We start from the raw sequence: 20,301 nt of genomic DNA, 5'->3' as shown, positions 1-20,301 counted from the left end.
GGTCTTCTGTCATACATAATTATAATGTGATAGCAGTCTGTGGCACTGATTCAGGTCTTCTGTCATACACAATTATAATGTGATAGCAGTCTGTGGCACTGATTCAGATCTTCTGTCATACACAATTATAATGTGATAGCAGTCTGTGACACTGATTCAGGTCTTCTGTCATACATAATTATGATGTGATAGCAGTCTGTGGCACTGATTCAGGTCTTCTGTCATACAAAATTATAATGTGATAGCAGTCTGTGGCACTGATTCAGATATTGATTGCCATCTTATAGTTTTTATCACCTTTGGCCATTGCTAGTGCCGACAGAAACATGGAAGGACATCCATTAATGAAAGTAGTTTACGTATTTTTCAATTATTTTCCTAAAAGAAAGGTTGCCCAAGACAGTGCTAACAAAATCTAATAGCCCGATGTCTGGGGCCCTTCTAATTCTAGATCCATGTGAGCTGCCTATCAGCCTTGTTGGAAAAAAAATTGCCTCAGGAAACTATGATCACGCTGATGAAATGTGCAAATGTATTTTCACAATGTTGACACACCTGACACTTTGCAATCTAAATCACAGGGACTCATATAATGTTGCTTACAATTTAAATGTCAGTCATATATATATAATATTATATACTATTATGTATGACTGACAGCTAAATTGTATGCAACAATACAAGACCCTGTTATCTAAATCACATACCAATGTGGCTACGTGAACCTGAATCTGATTTCACTCAAATTGAAGCATGGCGTGTCATGCTGAAAATACGATTTTATACTCCCATACCTGTTGACTTGGTTGTGTTTCAAAGAAACACAATTTTCAGTAATCTATAAAAAAAAATGACACAAAAATGAAAACCATCACTTGCAGTATATGCCCGTTACATATAGCATGTATAAACGGTAAACGGTCATGATTGGAGCCGATGTAAAATTATCCCTTGGGCAGTTTAAATAGTGGCAATTAAAGGCAAATCAGTCAGGTATAAACCACCATTTCATATATTATTTACCTGGCTGACAATAGCTAGTGAGATACCTTTGAAGGCTGCAATAGGCGAGCCCATTATGTTAATTTGCATAGGTATGATCAGGAAGTGGACCAATTGATTAAAAGATGCTAGATGTTTGCACAAAAACAAGTTATTGCATATCATTGTCTTGAATGAGAATGTTTAAGCCATATATATTATATTTTTGACAAGTTTGCGAACAGTGGCAACGTTTCTTTTAAGTCAGATTTTACTGCATAATATAGAATCCAAAGCATCATCATTCTCTTGGTTGACGTTTTACTGTGTGAATAACACCAGGAAAAAGAGGAATAAAAAAGATAAGTGGGTTGGTGGGGCTAATAATTCTTTGCACATACTGCAAATAACACATCAACATATGTCCACACGGTTCTGACCAGGATTCACTCTGAGATTCCAGCAGAAGTTTGAACACCAGGACCATCCAGTCCCTAGTGAGTGTTATTGTTGTTGTTCTAGGTTTAACACCATTTTTCAGCACAAGATAGGCTATACATGGCAGCAAGTATAACTGGTGAGGAAGAACCCTGGAAAACCCAGGGAAGAACCACTGACCCATGAGAAGCTACTGGCAGGCTTTCCCACATATGCATGCAGACAGGGGTGAGATGGCAGTGATCTGGAACGGTGAGCGCTTTAGACCACTCGGCTACTCGGGGCCCCCCTAGTGAGTGTAGTGATGAACACTAATGACACTTGTATCACCTTCAAACCCATTTGAATGTTATTGAATTTATGTTTGAATTGTAGCTATTGCAACATTGTGTGACAATATTGAAAAGGAGGAAATTTTGGGCATGTGGAAATTGGAGTCTGGGCTTGTGGAATTTCAGTCAGGGTTTGTGAGTTTATTTAAGTCACCAGCCTACAAATGTTTTCTTTGAGCATTGCCCAAAGGATTAAGAAATGGGGAACATGTGACAAAAAGTTTTAGGAATCATAAGCCTACATTTAATGTGCAACACTGCTGCTATCATATATAATAATGTGATGGCAGTTCAGAGTCTATGGAATTGATACAAGGCTGCTGTTACACATAATTATAATGTGACAGTGGTTCAAGTCTACAGCATAAAACCTGGGGTGCTGTCATACATAATAATGTCACTGCAATTCGGGGATCACAACACACAACCAAGGCTGTTATATATAATTACAATGTGATGGCAGTTCATGGTTGACAGCATAGACGTACATAAATATAATGTGATGGCAGATCTGGGTCCCACGAACAAGCTGCTACAATAATAATAATGTGCCTCCAGTTCCAAGCCTACATGTAACAATAATAGTAATAATGAGGACTTTGTATAGCGCCTAATCTTTAGAAGCTCTAAGCGCTTTACAACATTAGACAACACCTATAAGATAAAAAACATATATAATGATATGATTACAAACACAAACACCATGAAATTAGAAAACAGAGAAAAACATGCTGAGAATATTTAAGGTAGGAAACATTATTAGATCTTTAAGTTTGTTCTTGCAGTCGAAATAAGTGAGTTTTGAGAGCACTCTTGAATGTGATCTTTGTGTCTAAGTTCAGTGGGCAATTCATTGCATGTTGCTGGGCCCTGGTATGCAAAAGAATGCTGTCCATATGACTTTGTTTTCATAGTGGGAATAATTAATATATGATTGTCAGAAGAGGAGCGTAAGTATCTTTGTGGTGTGTACACATGGGTGAGGTCAGATAGGTATGGTGGACTAGAGTCTGTCAGTGAAACGTAGCACAGAGAACAAATTTTGTGTTTGATTCTGGATCAAATGGATAGCCAGTGTAGGGTACAGAGCAGCGGGGAGGTGTGCTCTGATCGTGGTACTCTAAGTATGATCCGAGCAGCTGTGTTTTGAACTTTTTGATGTTTTTGGAGTAGATATTGAGATGAACCAGACAGAACTGAGTTACGATAGTCCAGTCTTGAAAGTACTAATGAACACACAAGTGTTTTAGTGGCATCAACTGAAAGATATTTGTGAATGGAGCTGATGCGTCTCAGCTCAAGATATGCAGCCTTGCATATGTTCATGACATGTTGGTGCAATGTGGGAGTACTGTCCAGAGTAACAGCTAGGTTTCATACTGATTGTGTGAATTTAATGATGGTGTTGCTGATATTTATTGTTTGAGGTAAAGGATGTGAATGAGAAAGTCTTTTTGTTGTAATCAGAATGGCCTCAGCTTTATCATCATTCATCTGCAGCTTGTTACATGTCATCCATGATTTCACATCAGAAATGCACCTCTCTACACCTTGGATGGTAGCATCAACTTCAGTTGGGTGGCTAGATTTGTATATTTGGGTGTCATCAGCGTACAATTGGTGAGACACTGGATGATGATCTATGACACTTGAGAATGGCTGAGTGTATAGAATAAAGAGAACATGTCCAAGAACAGACCCCTGTGGAACACCACAACATAGATCGACTGGGCTGGAATGTATTCCATTTGCAGATACAATTTGTGTCCTGTTGACCAAGTAGGACTATACCACAGTAAAGCTGTATCATGAGTGCCAAATACATCCTGGAGATGGTGAAGTAATATATCATGGTCTATTGTGTCAAATGCTGCTGAAAAATCAAGGAGGGTGAGGACTGTAATCTTTTCGCTATCCAACGCAGAGAGAATGTAATTAACTACTTTTAGAAGAGTAATTTCAGTACTGTGGCAAGGGCGATATGCAGATTGTACATTGCTAAAAAGACTGTTTGAATTCAGATGAGATACAAGCTGGGATAGAACAACCTTTTCTAAGATTTTTTATATGAATGGCAAATTAGAAACTGGGCAGTAGTTCTTTAAATCGTTATGGTATAGTGTTGGTTTCTTCAGCAGAGGCTTTACAATGGCAGTTTTGAAAAATGATGGGAATTCCCTTGATGAGAGAGAGGTATTAATAACATCAGTTAGTGAATGCAATACTGGATCTAAGCACTCAAGCAGCAGTGATGCTGGAATTGGATCACATGACTTTGGTGCACTCTTCATCAGAATTGTACATACAAAATCCATAGAGACAGGTTCAAATGCTGCTAATGGTTGCCGCTCAAATTCTGTATCCCAACTTTGAACTGTATAGTGACGAGGAGTCAATTGAAATTGTGGTGTCAAGCTTATCCCTAATGGTTTGTTCTGTCATGGAAGAAATTTGCAAACATGTCCGGAAGGTTGACTGGAGAGAAGGTAGTTGGAAGTAGTGTTGATTTGTTCCTTGACATTAGCTTGTTAGTAATCTCAAAGAGCTCTTTGCAGCTAGAACTTTCCATGATCTTAGTAGTGTAGTGGGCTGATTTCGCTGCATGGACTATATTTGTGACATTCTTCTTAGCGGCTTCATAGATTTGCTTATGAATTGTGAGTCTGGTGGAAAGCCAAAGCCTTTCAGCTTTACAGCAGTCTCTTTTAGCAGTACGAAGCTGGTCCCTAATGCTGCTATACCATGGAGAACACTTTGAACTAATACTCTGCACTTGGTAGTTGGGGCATGTTTGTCGAGCAATGAACACAGGCAGTTATCGAGTTGTTCTGCTGTAGGAGGTAAGCAAGTTGTTATGTTTTCTTGGATATCATGCATTAGTTTGGTTCTATCTATCATATGGAGGTTTCTCTTAGTAGCAGATAAAGGTGGAGTGTTTGGGACTGATACACCAAAATGTGACCATGTTTATGGGTGGGTTGGTTAACTGACTGTTTGAGGTTGAAAACATTAATGGAATCTATGAGATTTGATGTATTTGGGTTTCTGTGACAGTCAAAGTGAAAGTTGAAATCTAATCAGGTTGCCACCTATCGAATTTCCATACTCCAGGAGATTCGGACACTGCTCCAAGAGAGAGATTCAGTCAGCTTGTTTTTTCTACTAGGAGGAGGATGGTACAGGCAGAAAAAATGGACTGACCTTTGCTCCAGTGTGAGTGTGATTTGGACTAGTTCAAACGATGTGTGGCCGAAATTGAATGTTGTGGTGTGGAACTGAAGGCACATTGTTATTGTATATGGCAGCAGCTTGTTCTTGGGACCCAGATCTGCCAAGATTGTTATCATATAAGATTAAAATGCCATGGCAGTTCAGGGTCTACAACATCAAACCTGGGCAGATATCATATCAAATTATATTATCATGCCAGTTCAGGGACTACAGCATAGAATCTGGGCTGTTGTCATAGGGAATTATAATGTGATGCCTGTATAGGGTACAGAGCAGAGAACCAAAGTTTACAGCATATATGCAAGATTGCTGTCATATACAATCATAATGTGATTACAACTGAAGGTGTACAGCATAGATAGATTATCTACAGCACATATCCAAGATTGCTGTTATATATAATTATAGTGTGATTGCAATTCTAGGTCTACAGCATAGAAACAGGGTCCACAGCATATATCCAAGGCTGCTGTTATAAATAATTATAATGTAATTGCAATTCTAGGTCTACAGCAAAGAACTCAAGTTTACAACATATATCCAAGGCTGCTGTTATATAATTACAGTGTGATTGCAATTCTAGGTCTACAGCATCGAAACAGGGTCTACAGCATATATCCAAGACTGCTGTTATATATAATTATTATGTGATGGCATTTTATGGTCTATGCTTTTTACAGCTGGATATGTGTGATGCATAACTAAATAAATACTATATACCTCAGCATCTGAATCAGACTCTGAAGAAGATATAAATTCCTTGGACTTAGGCATGATGTCGCTCAATAACCTGCAAATTAAAAAAGAATAATGAATATTAATAAAATGAACAATCTAGAATTAAAAAGATATTATGCTGAATGCAAGAAAATAACAGATGTTCAGTTCCAACATAAGGCATCAAGTGTGAAACTGGGAGGAAAAAACAATCTTTATAACTGTAATATTTGAAGCAAAATTATGCTACAGTGAAAATAGAATTACCACAGTCAAAAGCTACCACTTAAGTAGATTTGGTTGGAAGCTACATCAGGTCAAAATGCAAAATTTTGTTCTAGTATCACCATGTAACTTGTGCCTTATTGTTTGCATTTTCTTATATATATATCATCACTTATAGTGGCCTTATACCTGATTTAGAATATGATGACACACTTTGGGATAATTGCATTATCTATAAAAAGAAGACAATTTTACTGGTGCCAACATGTCTGCTTTGGCTGAAAAATCATCAAGGAAACTTAAGTTACCCGACACTACAAATACAGAATGGTAACCTTCTTCAAAACAGTTCAAAATATTGCCCCATCTTATCTCCTAACAACGAAAGACAAATAACCAAGTAACCATTAATAAATATCTATTTTAATGTTTCTTTCTGTTGAACAAATCTGTTTTCAATGTGGTTTTAATGACAGCTGTGAGAAAGCGGAATCGTCTCCCTGATCACATCAATACTGTCACTTTCTCACCCAGTTTAAATGTTACTTAAACAGATAAATAAATCACATTCCTAAATATTTTTTACTCAGGAACACATCAAGCCAATATTCTGCACACTATGCACTGAATGGGATGTAGTTCACTTAATTAGGGTTTTTGTTCTAATCATATTACAAATTTATATACTTGTACTTGTGGTCAGTCTGAGACAGTAATTTACTATCTTCTTTTACAAATATACAACAGATCAAAATGATAATGTGATAATGTTACATTTTTATTGAGCAATAGTGTTATGTGTATTTCATTTGTATTGCAATTTGGCTTTTGTCCATGATTATATGCTGTGTATATTTAATCTGCAATGTGTGGCTGACTTTTGTCCATAACAGAGGGTGGGAGTTGTGCCTACCTGTTTTTTGTATTACAAACAAACAATATTTAACTTAACTAATTCTTGTCTATGATGTTAGATTATATTTTAAAATCACTATTACCTGCAGGTAAACAGGTTGACAGATGTTGAGTTCATGATCTAGTTGTTTGCAGAAATTAATGTTCCAGAAGTTGTTTATGAATTTGATGGGAAAATGACCTTCATCCTGGTTCTGTTATTGTGTCTTAGCTTCTTAGATAAATATTGATCATAATTACTCATTCCATATCTTGACATCAGTCTTGATGGAGTCAACTTTAGTTGTGTTCAATTTTAATTTAAGAGGATTTATTTAAATTATTCACTGGAGTTACAATTTGCTCTTTGACTTTTGGATTAAGTCACATTTTGGATTATTGTGAATTCACTTAGAGACAATTTGAATTACATCCTTGTGATACATCAAGGCTGTTAGAACATCAAGAATATTCCAGGCTATTGGTACATCAGCACTTTCAAGATTGGAATTCTACAGAGAAAAACAGAAATATTTAGAGCAGTCCACTATATTTATTTTGAAATTTATCCAGTGTGAATATTTTACTAATTAATGAAAATTGAAAGACAATGGTAGAAAAGTTAGGATGATCTGAATATGCATATATGTACTTGTAGTCGGATTGGTGACAGACTTTAGGCCTTAAAGTCCATCAAGTTGCCAGTGTCCAGGCAAATCATAGTGATTCTCACACCATTACCAAAGACAGTATTGGTCAGTGGTACATTGAGAACACCACACAAGTGTTGTTGTTGCTGGGTTTAATGCCATTTTCAGCACAAGATAGGCTATATGTGGTGGCCAGTATAACTGGTGGAGGAAGAACCATGGAAAATCCCAGGAAAAAATCTGACCCACCCACACAACAGTGTATGAATGACATTTATTATTTCCTATTTGGCAGCAAAAACTTTCATGTTAATAAAATGATAAATGACAAAATGCATATTTCATGGTATCTTAAACTTTTTTCAATAATTAAAGTAGATCTTTTGTCAAACATACTATTTTGTCTTTATTCAACACCAAATCACATGTCAGTTATGTACAGTAAAACCTTTCTTGAAAGACCACTGCTGTTAGACCACCTGTCTTGAAAGATCATATTTTCAATGCAGATTTATTGATTATATAGTGGTATGACCTGTACTGACAAATACATGTACCGTTCCTATTTATACAGCGTTGTGACAAGGCAAGCGATTAAGCAGATTCTGGAGGCTACTACATCTGGTGGATACACACTCTGTATCATGGATGTTTTTAATGCAGCTGTAGTTGTTTATATGCCACATCACTGGTTTAATTGCACCTGCTGCAAAAGCTGACACACTGGGCAACAGATGTGAGACACCCCAAAGCTACAAACATGACCACATGTGTCAGTTCCATACCTGCATGTACAAACTATACAGTAACACTAATATGTATCCAGTCTAAGCTGGGCATACAACAGACTCCTACTAACCATGGGGGTTAAAGTCCAAACTGGCCTTTGAAGACCAGTGACCTCTGAATGCTGGTTTATTTAACTTGGTTCATGAACAAACACAATGCACCAAAACATGATTAATGATATTATTTTTTTATATTTCTAGCATCTGGCATAATCACCTATTCAAAGAATTTATCATATAAATATACCATTAAAAAATTATGTTGAAAATTTGTTTCATTCACAGATTTCTTCAAGTTTTTCATCTGTCTATTTTGGATGTCATATATGTTTGCTTATTGATATATAATAAAAAGGCAGGTATCTCAGCTGCTTGAATACTGTCTCGGGAGTGATTGACAGGTCACTTTCATTGCAAGATAACATATATATTGTCTGTTTTGCATATGTTTAACATGTCAGCAGCATGTTCTTGCTGAATCTGGCTAAGTATTCCTTTAATAGTTCAAACCAAAATAAATTTCTTAAATGAGATAGTGATTGTAGTGCTGGCGTAAAATCTATTCTTGGATTAAAAAGAATAACCTAATAATGAAATAACTGCTTTTGAAGTTAGTCTTAGTGTTTTTTTTATTTTTATAGATTACAATGCATTTTGTGTAAGTAGATTTATATCATTAAAATAATTTAGCTGCTGTTCAGTTTTAAATTACAATTACAATGCACATTTCCCACTGAAATGAATTTGAAAGTTAAAATTGATATTTTGGATAATAAAGAATATTTAAGAGGAGTTTACCATGATTTTGATTTACAAACTATTATGATGAAGTAAACACTGTTAGAAATTGTTGAAAAGGTCAAATTTTATGAACTAAAACAAATTCAGGATAAAACTAATTGTCTTTTAAATATTTTATAATTTATAAATTTAGTATGGTCATCAGCGCATTACCCCATCACCATAAATTTCTAAGCAATATGGTAGCTTCATTCAAATCCTTACAATAACCACGAGAGTTGCCAATTGAAAATAACATTGACAGATTCATCTGAATATGATGAATATAAGCAAGATAAGATACATTTCCACATCAATTTAGATCACGTCTTTACCTAAACAACGCCTACTATGGAAAAACAAATGATTCACTTGCCTAATCTATATGCTCATGTATGTGCTGTATGAAAACCACTCTCTGGGTGGGAAACACCTAGCTATTGACTGTGGAAAGCAATCCATACAAAACATTTACTTTGGAAATTTTACTGAGGGAAATGAGGATGGCTGTTAAAGACCAGGTCACTGCTGTGGACTTTACGAGCAGTGACCTGTGGACTTTACCAGCATGATTATGTACTGAGATCTTAATTTTTCAGTTTTCTTTAAATTTCCATACCATCTGCAGTAATAAAAAAAATAATTAAACAAATTAAAAATTCCACATTATCATCAAAAAACGGCGATGCAAGGTTGCTATTAATAAGTGCATTGTTGAGAAGATCTGCAAGCACTTCAAATTAAAATTATTTACAGAACTGAATAAATGTCTGGAACCATAGAAATCTTTATTTTATATCTAAATCTGCAGAAAATTATCAATAAATGTTTCAATATTGCAATAGGTTTCAAACTCTTCTTCATTATCAGTACTACTATTATTAATGTGTTGTTCTGGTGTCCATTTTCAAAGACACATACAGCAATAATTAATTCTGAGAATGATGATAAATGTTAAGATAACTACAATTCACAGAGTACAAACACTACTATTTGTACCATATATGTACGGTGAAATATAAAGGAAATAATGATGTATCAAGGGTTCTAAACAGGTGTGTACTCTTGGGTTTCAATAACTATAATTTAAAGCTGAACTATTTCTGATGCATGTAAATTTTATGACACACACTGATTTGGAAGTTCATCAGTCATATTTATCCTTGATTTGCGTCTGGCATTATTTCCTATTTAGGGAGCGATGTCCGTTACAAACTGAATGTATGCACCATTTGATAGAATATTGTTTACACCTTATCTGCCAAAAATATAACACCTGTGCAAAATTAATAAACTCATTGAGGTAACAAGTCACTGATGTCACGCGTATGTGGGCTTAACTGTACCCATGTAGATTGTTTTTAGATAATCTTTGATGTTTATGATAGTTAAAGGAAGATGCAATCAACTGTGGCTTGATTGGATTAACATTTCATTAAATATCTGTGTTTGTTTGAGATCCCAAGAACATACACGAATCTACCTGTGGTAAGAAAAAATAGCATTTAAAATGCAGGCTACTGCACTGTTTTATTGTTGAAGTATACCCTGCCACCTGTGCAAAATAAATTATTATTTTTACTATTATTATTATCATTTATTGAAACCAAATAATTGGCATACCAGTGTGTTCTGTTCACACTTTGCAAAACCCAGTTGGAACCAGTCTACTGGAGACTGTAAGTCTTAAAAAACTGGTGCAATGATATGTGGATTACCGGTAATCAAACTTACAAGCTAATGTGCACACAACAAGCTGTCAACTGATCGCTGTTATAATCTGGAGAGTTTAACACTAAATGTGAGATGTTTTATGAGGGTATTATAAGTAATAATGAGATATAAGGTATGGTTTTCAATTTTAATAAAAATAATTCTACCTATGGCAAAAGTGAGACCAACCAAAAATTCTTTTTCTGCAAAAGCTTGTGTGTGATTTTGATTTTTAATGCAGCTTTAACAATTTTCCAGTCATATAGCTATGATGTCAGCAGTGTTGCAGTTTACAGTGATGCCTATCACTGGCAGAAACTGAGAAACACATGAGAATGTATTTTTAATTTGTTTTGTTTAATTGTCATTGCTTTGGTCAAGACGTGTTTAGAGAAATATATAAGGGCAGCTGATACATGTTTTAGTTCAAATCATGTTAAAATGCTGAAACATAATCTCTATCCCAGTGCTGAAAAACCTTGCTGACTAGCAAATATAAAACTTGTGATTACATCACATGCCTAACTCAGAAACTTTCTCTTCAAAATAAAATTAGGTTAGAGGAAGAGCAGTGAGTAACCTTAAAAACCCAGCCACTGTTCTCAAGTTTGAACTTTTTTACAGGCTGACTGGTTGTTAGTAATTGTCACATTCTAACGACACAGAGAATACATTACCCATTCTTCGCAAAATAAAGTGATTCAGAGTGATACCTTGACCACAAAACTATTTTGCCTCTTAAGGGTGATGTTTAATACAGCAAAACATGTTATGAGCAACCTCTACTAAAGGCGACTGCATGTCATTTATTATCACAATTGTAATGCATGGATCAACATTATTATATATTTTTGTACCGTCATGAGCGACCACCTGCAGAAAGCAATCAGCGATCAGATCTTGGAAAAATATGCATTCTGACACTGCTATGAATGACCGCATCACAAAAACAAAGATACACATCAGTGACCTTAATTAAATCATTGGTAACTATGACTGCTTAGGCCATTCAATAAAAAAAAATATAGGCTAACTACCAATTTCTGAAACTGCATATGTCCTGCATGCAGTGTTTTATGTTCTAGATAGGAAACCAGATTAAAGCACATGCAAAGTGTTCCAGCACTATGAATGACGATATTACAAAAACAGAGACAAATATCAATGACCTTTATTTAATCCTTGGTTATTGTGACCAGATGAAACGTTAAGGCAATTCTGATCAAAAACAATGAAAATATAAAGAAAAAGAAAAAGAATGTAAAGGGAGTCTTGATGCCGGTTTGAAAATTTGGCAAGTCAGGCATTAATGTCATTTGTTATCGACTGTATATTAGACTAAAGTACATGATGAACTGCCATGATTGTGTGCCAAAGTCAATGTACATTGCTTGTCTTTGGAGTTAATCCATACAGCTTCAGGCTCAATTAGGTCTTGGTCTATTAAACCAGTAAGTATGAATCATCTCCTGTATTTGACTGATATTATTAAAGGGTTATGTTGTTCGTTGCTTTATTTTCGATGTTACAGTACCCACATACCAAGCCATGATCTGTTGAAGCTGGGGCAACCTGTAAAAGCCTTTGTTTCTAGAGGTTATCCCTTTATATCAGAGGTGGGCAAACTTTCCAATGCAAGTGCCGCATACACAAATTTACACCTTGTCATAGTTCATTAAGTAAAATAATCAATATTTGAAATAGCAAAAACAAATGGTTTTTCTAAATAACATCTAATTAATTTTCAGTTGTTAATATGTTGTTAATATTTGAAAACTGAAACTTCAAAAGCACATTTGTTTGATAAACAGAGTAACATAAACAGAGTCAGTGTGAATGATGACTTGTTCCTAGGCCACATGAAAACCCTTGGTGGGCTGCATGAAAGCCCTTGGCAGGCCGCACGCGGGCCATAGTTTGCCCACCCCTGCTTTATATTATCTGAGAATTATGCCTCTGACTTTTGTCTCTGAATAAATAATGATGTTTCTGGATGAGTTAATTACCTCTATGTTTCATTCATTGCTACATATTCAATCTACATGCATATTCCATGTTTCCCCCAACACCTGATGAAAACCATTGATATAGTGTTATTGCAACTGAGCACTGATAACATTCACTGTAATCACCTAGCACCTTTATAACAATGGCAAAACCTCCAACTAGAAAGAGACAAATTCAAATAGTGGAGGAGTAAATGTAATTGAAAGAAGTGATAAAGGGAAGATAACTCACAAAACAGCAGTTTAAACATTAGTAAACAAATTCAGTGTTATAAGGACAAGGAGTAAATAAGAAATGGTTTCACATGTTCATAAATGTAGATGTAATCTTCAGATATAAATGTGATTAATGTTTAATGATAGATGTACATCTTTATTGCAATATAATTTTGTGCTTTTGCTTTCAGATGACTGCATGTAATATTTTAAGAAATATGAATAAAGAACTGAATATATATATACAATGATTGTGGATATTTTTCCTTCTTATATAATTCTGAAATTCTACATTGAAAAAATAGTGTTTTTGTACAAACCTGTTATGAGAAACCACTTGTCGTAAGAGACCATTTCTTGTTGACAGAAAGTGCGGTCTCTTAGACAGGTTCTACTGTAATCAGTCAATGTCATCATTGCCAACCAATCAGTGATCTCATGATGGACAAAAAAAATGTTTGTGGAGCTTATAAAAAAATAATCTCTGCAATGAACTACAAAACATATACCTCTTCCTTTTTCACTGAATTGTCATAAACTGGATTGTATTAATCACAATGGCTGAAAGAAGTGTATTTTCTTTACTGTCTCGGTCTCAGCAAAACTTGTCAATGATGACCATTCTGACCCTCGGACTATATAGAAACAGAAAGTTACTAACAATCCTGAGAAAAAGAATAAATCTCCTAAAGTTCTAAGACAATTTCAGCATATGTTTCCTCCATGAACAATTCCAGCTAAGAATTCATGTCTCAAACTCAAATGGTTCTTGAAATTTCAGTTTTGACTCTTGAGATTACAATTTCAACTCAAGATTTTGGTGTCATGGATCAAATGACTCCTCAGTTTTGAAGTCTATTAAGAACCCTGTATATTTTATAGGATTATTTTTTTTCTCAAGTTTACTAGATAAGAATAATTCAGAATTGTATATTACAATAATTATAAAAAGCTATGCTAGGAAATGATCTTCTGTAGCCTTATTCTTTCATTTGAAAAGATGATGATAATTAGAGAGTATGACATTTTCTAAATGTGCTGCAATTCATTGTCATAAAAAAAATCTGATGATTTTGGTATTCCTTAGCTACCATAGCTCTTGAGTCAATTTGAAAGGGTGGCCAGTTATTCAAGATGTTCTTGAAAAATGCAGTCCAGTTCCCATAGTAAATTTGACAGAACAGAACTACGGCAAAATTAGAGTGAAGGCAGCAACCCTTGCCCATCATATAACTATGAGGACTTTGTATAGTACCTAATCTTTAGGAACTCTAAGCGCTTTACAACATTAGACAACACCTATAAGATAAAAAACATATAATATTATTACAAAAACGAAACACCATGAAATTAGAAAAACATTAAAAAATAAAAAACATGCTGAGAATGTTTCAGGTAGGAAACATTATTAGGTCTATAAGTTTGTTCTTGCAGTTGAAATAAGTTAGCTTTGAGAGCCCTCTTGAATGTGATCACTGTCTTTGTGTCTAAGTTCAGTGGGCAATTCATTCCATGTTGCTGGGCCCTGGTATGCAAAAGAACGCTGTCCATATGACTTTGTTTTCATAGTGGGAATAATGAGTATATGATTGTCAGAAGACGAGCGTAAGTATCTTGCTGGTGTTTACACATGGGTGAGGTCGGATAGGTATGTTGGACAGTGAAACGTAGCACAGAGAACAAATTTTGTGTTTGATTCTGGATCGAATGGATAGCCAGTGTAGGGTACAGAGTAGCAGGGAGGTGTGCTCTGATCGTGGTACTCTAAGTATGATCCGAGCAGCTGTGTTTTGAACTTTTTGAAGTTTCTGGAGTAGATATTGAGATGAACCAGGCAGAATTGAGTTACAATAGACCAGCCTTGAAAGTACTAATGAACACCCGTGTTTTAGTGGCATCAACTGAAAGATATTTGTGAATGGAGCTGATGCGTCTCAGCTCAAGATATGCAGCCTTGCATATGTTCATGACATGTTGGTGCAATGTGAGAGTACTGTCCAGAGTAACAGCAAGGTTTCAAACTGATTGTGTGAATTTAATGTTGGTGTTGCTGATATTTATTGTTTGAGGTAAAGGATGCGAATGTGAACGTCTTTTTGTTGTGATCAGAATGGCCTCAGTTTTATCATCATTCATCTGCAGCTTGTTACATGTCATCCATGATTTCAAATCAGAAATGCACCTCTCTACACCTTGGATGGTAGCATCAACTTCAGTTGGGTGGCTAGATTTGTATATTCGGGTGTCATCAGCGTACAGTTGGTGAGACACTGGATGATGATCCATCACACTTCAGAGCGACTGAGTGTACAGAATGAAGAGAACAGGTCCAAGAACAGACCCCTGTAGAACACCACAACATGATCAACTGGGCTAGAGTGTATTCCATTTGCAGATACAATCTGTGTCCTGTTGACCATGTAGGACTTGAACCATAGTAAGGCTATATATCAGAGTTGACATCTTAAATGCTAGGGTTAGACCTATTCTACGACTGAAAATGCAGAGATTACATTCCTCCTCCATATTAAAAAATGTTCGACTTTTCTAAATGGAGAGATTTAACAAAGAAATGAAGGTAGGATGTTTGTTAACATTCACATTATTGTTGGGCATAATTGTTTTAGCATGACTTGCAATCCACTCATCAAATAATGAACCCTGTGTTGAAAATTACAACTGTAATCGAATTAAACTGTCAAAAGACAGGGGAAGGATTAGACTGTGTTAAAAGATGGGTAGGTGATTTTAACTTTGTAGTTGGTTCAAAATATTCAAACAGCAGACAATGTCAATTTTCAAAGACCATTTCAATGAGGATCTAGCAAGAAAAAAATTCTTATTTTAAGATATCACATACAGTACTTGATTCAAAGATTCATAAAAAATACATCATTGTGGTGAACGCTTAAAGTCCCAATGTTACCATTTATCATAAATTCTGCCATTCTTACAATTTAACTAAAGTTTGAAAGGTTAGGAATGATTTGTTAAAAAGGCTATCTGACATAAACTGTTATCTGAAATGATCGAGTTGTTAAATTTAAATGTTGTTCAAATATTTATTTTAGCATTATGAAGTGGCACTCCTTAATTCAGTCAACGAAGGAGTTCATAATTACATTTGTTTTTGGGAGTGTTTCAAAAGTAGTGATGCAATGCAATATAGTTCCCAAATGACATCATCAGCCGCCATATTTGTGGTCAGCAGGCAGATTTACAGTTAACTTAATATGGTGTTTGGAAATTGAAATAAATTCAACGAATCTGAAGATACTTCTACGAAAATTACATGCATACACAGAATGCAAATCAAGCTTTCTGTTAATATTTAAACCTGTGATTAATAAGTTAACATTGCTTTATTCAGTGGGCCTTGTTAAAATCGGCATATATTTAAGGTATTTGCATGTACCACAGAGTGTGGGGTTTGAAATGCGTTCAACTTAAACGTTGCATCAAGGGATGGGGGTTCTAACCTGTAATAATATAACATGTTATATTATTACAGATTAGAACCCCCCATCCCTTGATTTTCGTTGTAACGAGCCCCTGTGCTGGTACTTAGGAAAACTGAAAGCATAATAATGAGAAGAAGAGGGGAAAAGCTTTTTAATGAGCGGTGCTTCTTGCTTGCAAAAGCAGAAGCTCTAGAACAACGAAAATACCCGACAATAAAAGCAAAAAGCTGTTGGTTGGGTTTTGAGAATTGCTTACTGCATTTTGTTATTATACGTGTGCAGTTTTACAAAGCAGAACATGAGATCATGTCGATTATAGATCCTATCAAAACCTTAATTTTAATCCAAACGTTGCCTTATACACGCCGCACTTTTACCTGAATTGCGGAGTTCCACTAAATCGCGCAACGGAAGTAAAGTCCAATAGTTCCGGTCTAGTCCCTAGTCCGTAAACACGGTTACGGATAGTAACATACAGTAATGGCGGTGAAAAGAAAGTAAAGTGTGTGTGTGTGTGTGTCTGTGAAAATTTTAACACAGCTTTACCAATTTCAGTTATATCACTACAATGTTTGCTGTGTAGCAGTTTATAGTGATGCATAGCACTGGGGCATAGACATTAATATGACAATTGATGGTGCAAACTTAAAAACTTCATATATGCCTACAGTAAGGTATACTATACTCTGTGTGTGTGATTTCCTGAAAGCGCGGGGCCCAATGCGGTTGCCTCGTTCGCCTTGTCCAAGGGCTGGGCTTGATCGATGGCTTAGCACATGAACAAGAGCTGGAAACCTTAGCGAACCGTCTGATACAGCATCGCTAAGGTATGGGATGGGTATCAGCGCTGAAAAAAAAAAACCTCACTATAGTGTCAAACAACACGAGTGGCATTCTCAAGGAAATAAGATTGAATGCACAGAAGCTGGGCACGGTGACAAGCTTCAAGTACCTAGGTGCTCTAATCTCTGATGGTGGTTCAAAACCTGGGGTTCTTTCTAGGATTGCGCAGATAGTGAATAGTGGCCGTCTTTTCTGACACAGTTTTACTTTCTGTATCCAGTATTGACTATTGTAGCGGTGCTACAGGTGTGTTGTTGTGAAGTTGTACCTTCTTACAAGGTGTCCGCTTTATTTAGCTATCATTATCTAGAGGGTGATCGCACTCTGTATTGTTGCCCGGATCGAGTACGTATTAAAATAACGAGTGAAACTTATAGATGAATACACGGAGATCTGAGCAGATATATAAAACAGAATGACACGAGCCCTCGTACATGGAAAAACAAACATTTAATCAATTACATAAACAACTGGGCTAATACATTATATTAGGAAGATGCACTTCTTTTGGGAATAAATCTTTCACCGAATTTCAAACACAAATATATTTATCTAAATAGCCGATCTGCTTTAAATGATATAATTGGTTCATCATATAATCGAGTAAACGATCGAAGTCATTGACTTGTACAACTTCATAACCTGCTTGTTCCAGTCCACTCCAACTTCACTGTGGTCGTTCCTCTAGGTCCTTTCGCTTTTCCCCTTCTCCGACCTCCCCACTGTCTCGCCTCTCTTCGGAATTCAAACAGATACCAACGGCTATCTGGTCAAGTAAAGCGTGGCAGACCATAATCACACTTAGCTTCACAAGATTAATATACTTTCCAATGGCTATTTCATCACTGATTCCCATTAACATTACACGATATATGACATTTCCGTTCTCCTCTCAATTAATGAAATTCAGTATATGGTTTAACTACGTTATTTTCAGCGAATACACACATTCAAGTCTTTATCATACGTGAAATCAACTAAGATCGGAGGATTCATACGGATTCTCGTAACTCATATCAACTAAAGTAATGCATGAAATTCTTAGATTCCCATAACAATCAAGACGACAAATTCAAACAATTCGTCAAACCGATATAAAGAAGATCATTGTACGAATTTAGATAGATCAACTCAACACAGTTACACTCATATCCAGAATAATGATCTACGAATTTAAACAAATAAATTCATGCAAAAATATAAGTAAATAAATTCAAGCAAATCATTATATTTGTATCAACGTATTACATGAGATTGATGCAGATACCTTGTGCTTTCAAGCCCGAATTGTGTCCGTTGACTTTCCAGACATCCGGTCCCTTTGGCAAATGTTTTACGGGAGAATTGTTTCGAAATTCAATCTCGGAGTCCCTTTATATTATGAATCTTGCAGGAACAATGCAGACTGTGTAGATTTTTGTCGGTGAGGGCAATTTAACCTCTAGAAATTAAGGTGGGAATTATGCCCCTTATTTAGCGTAACCAATTAGGATTAAATATATCTACCACATATTATAACTAGGCGCCAAAAATTGCGGTCAGCCTGTCTTGTAGATTTACAAACAACAGAACTGGAAAAACTCAGATTCTGACAGTTCCGATATAAAATCGAAGTTAACCTTCCCTTTTATATTCGTCTAACGGTTAATTAAATGAAGGCTTAATTAAGAATCACTTCCTCTCCCGACACAGCTATTAGAAATCATTGCAGTATAGCGATTTAACAATCACTTGTTCCCATAAATCTAATTAATTGTTCTCTGGCCCAAATTAATGTGCTTGTTATAGACTGACATAAATTTGCGATACCAATGATAGATACCTTGTGCTATCATTGGTATCGTGATTTTCAAATATTTCATCTCACATAAAATTCTGCTGCAAAAGTAAATTTAACAAAGCAAAATCTCTTATCATATAACCATATCACTGTCATTCAGCACTGCACGTTTGATAGTTAAGTCATTTTTTAAGGTGGCATATAGTGGGATATTGTATCTGACTCCTACCCAAATACATTCTAGGCCTGGCAAACCAAGATCAAATCATATAATTAGATGAATGTTTCTTTTCACATATAACTACCCCAATCCAGAGCCTTCTGTTATCTTGAAGGAATAGCTCGACCGCTCCGGTGTCCTAAGTGCTTAAAGCATCCGCCTCGGATGTGGGAGGTCGCGGGTTCGAACCCCGGCCGAATCATACCAAAGACTTATAAAAATGGTATTAACAGCTGAGTCGCTAGGCGCACAGCATTACGAGGTTAGTGTTAGTACTGGTCGGCCTGGTGTCAGGATAATGTGACTGGGTGGGACATCATGCTAAATGTCTGCGGCATGATGCCCCAGTGCGAGACATCACTATAAACTGCCACACTGCAGACATCGTAGCGATATGACTTAAAAATTGTTAAAGCTACGTTAGAAACCCAAATCACACACACACACACACACACAGCATTTTGCATAGTGTCCTCCGTTCTTACACTTGTGGCATTCTGCTCCTTTTGCTGGACATTGGTCTCGAGAACGATTAACATTTGTCCACATCTCATGCATCCTTTTCTGCGGACATTATTTTGTCGAACTTTTGGGATTTTATGTTTCTGTTTCCGATATTTCAGTGAAGACGATTTTACTGCATCCATTTCAGTCATTCGTTCTCCAGTTGTTCGTGTAATTCATTGCTGCTTGTTCACAGTCTCATTCTGTCGAGCACGACTAACGGAATACTCAAGAGTTAGATTCGCCCCTAACTGCAATTTTTCCGACAGTTTTGAATCTCGCAGTCCAACTACAAAGTCAATCTCTGATCATTTCATCACGCAGTGGCCCGAAATTACAATTATCTGCTAACACATATATAGCTTTAACAAAGCTGTCTACTGTTTCTCCCTCTTGCTGTTTTATTTTGTGATTAAATTTCGCCCTTTTCAAAAATTACATTCTTCTTTGGAATGAAATATCGCACGAATCTATCTGTCACGGGCTTCCACTTCTTTTGATCTTCCTCTGTCAGGATGAACA

General features: G+C 36.0%; 1 protein-coding gene across 5 annotated transcripts in view; it reads right to left on the bottom strand.

Annotated features, from left to right (window-relative positions):
- LOC149801947 (activated RNA polymerase II transcriptional coactivator p15-like) overlaps positions 1–18,697 on the bottom strand; it is a 29,011-nt gene extending 10,314 nt beyond the window's left edge. Inside the window, exons 1-3 of one of the 5 annotated variants that reach the window (XM_089956341.1) lie at positions 18,543–18,697; positions 17,918–18,041; positions 5,703–5,772 (exon numbers count right to left, since the gene is read on the bottom strand). In XM_089956341.1, coding sequence (XP_089812467.1) covers positions 5,703–5,756 — 54 coding nt within the window. In that variant the 5' untranslated portion in view covers positions 5,757–5,772; positions 17,918–18,041; positions 18,543–18,697. The other 4 variants (XM_089956342.1, XM_089956339.1, XM_089956343.1 and 1 more) reach the window with 4 other exon arrangements.
- Positions 18,698–20,301: the final 1,604 nt, after the last annotated feature.

The sequence above is a fragment of the Sinohyriopsis cumingii genome, chromosome 4, assembly GCF_028554795.1.
Source record: "Sinohyriopsis cumingii isolate HCF-2022 chromosome 4, ASM2855479v2, whole genome shotgun sequence".
NCBI lineage: Eukaryota > Metazoa > Mollusca > Bivalvia > Unionida > Unionidae > Sinohyriopsis > Sinohyriopsis cumingii.
Note: the sequence above shows the minus strand (reverse complement) of the source record. Positions and strands in the feature narration are given on the sequence as shown.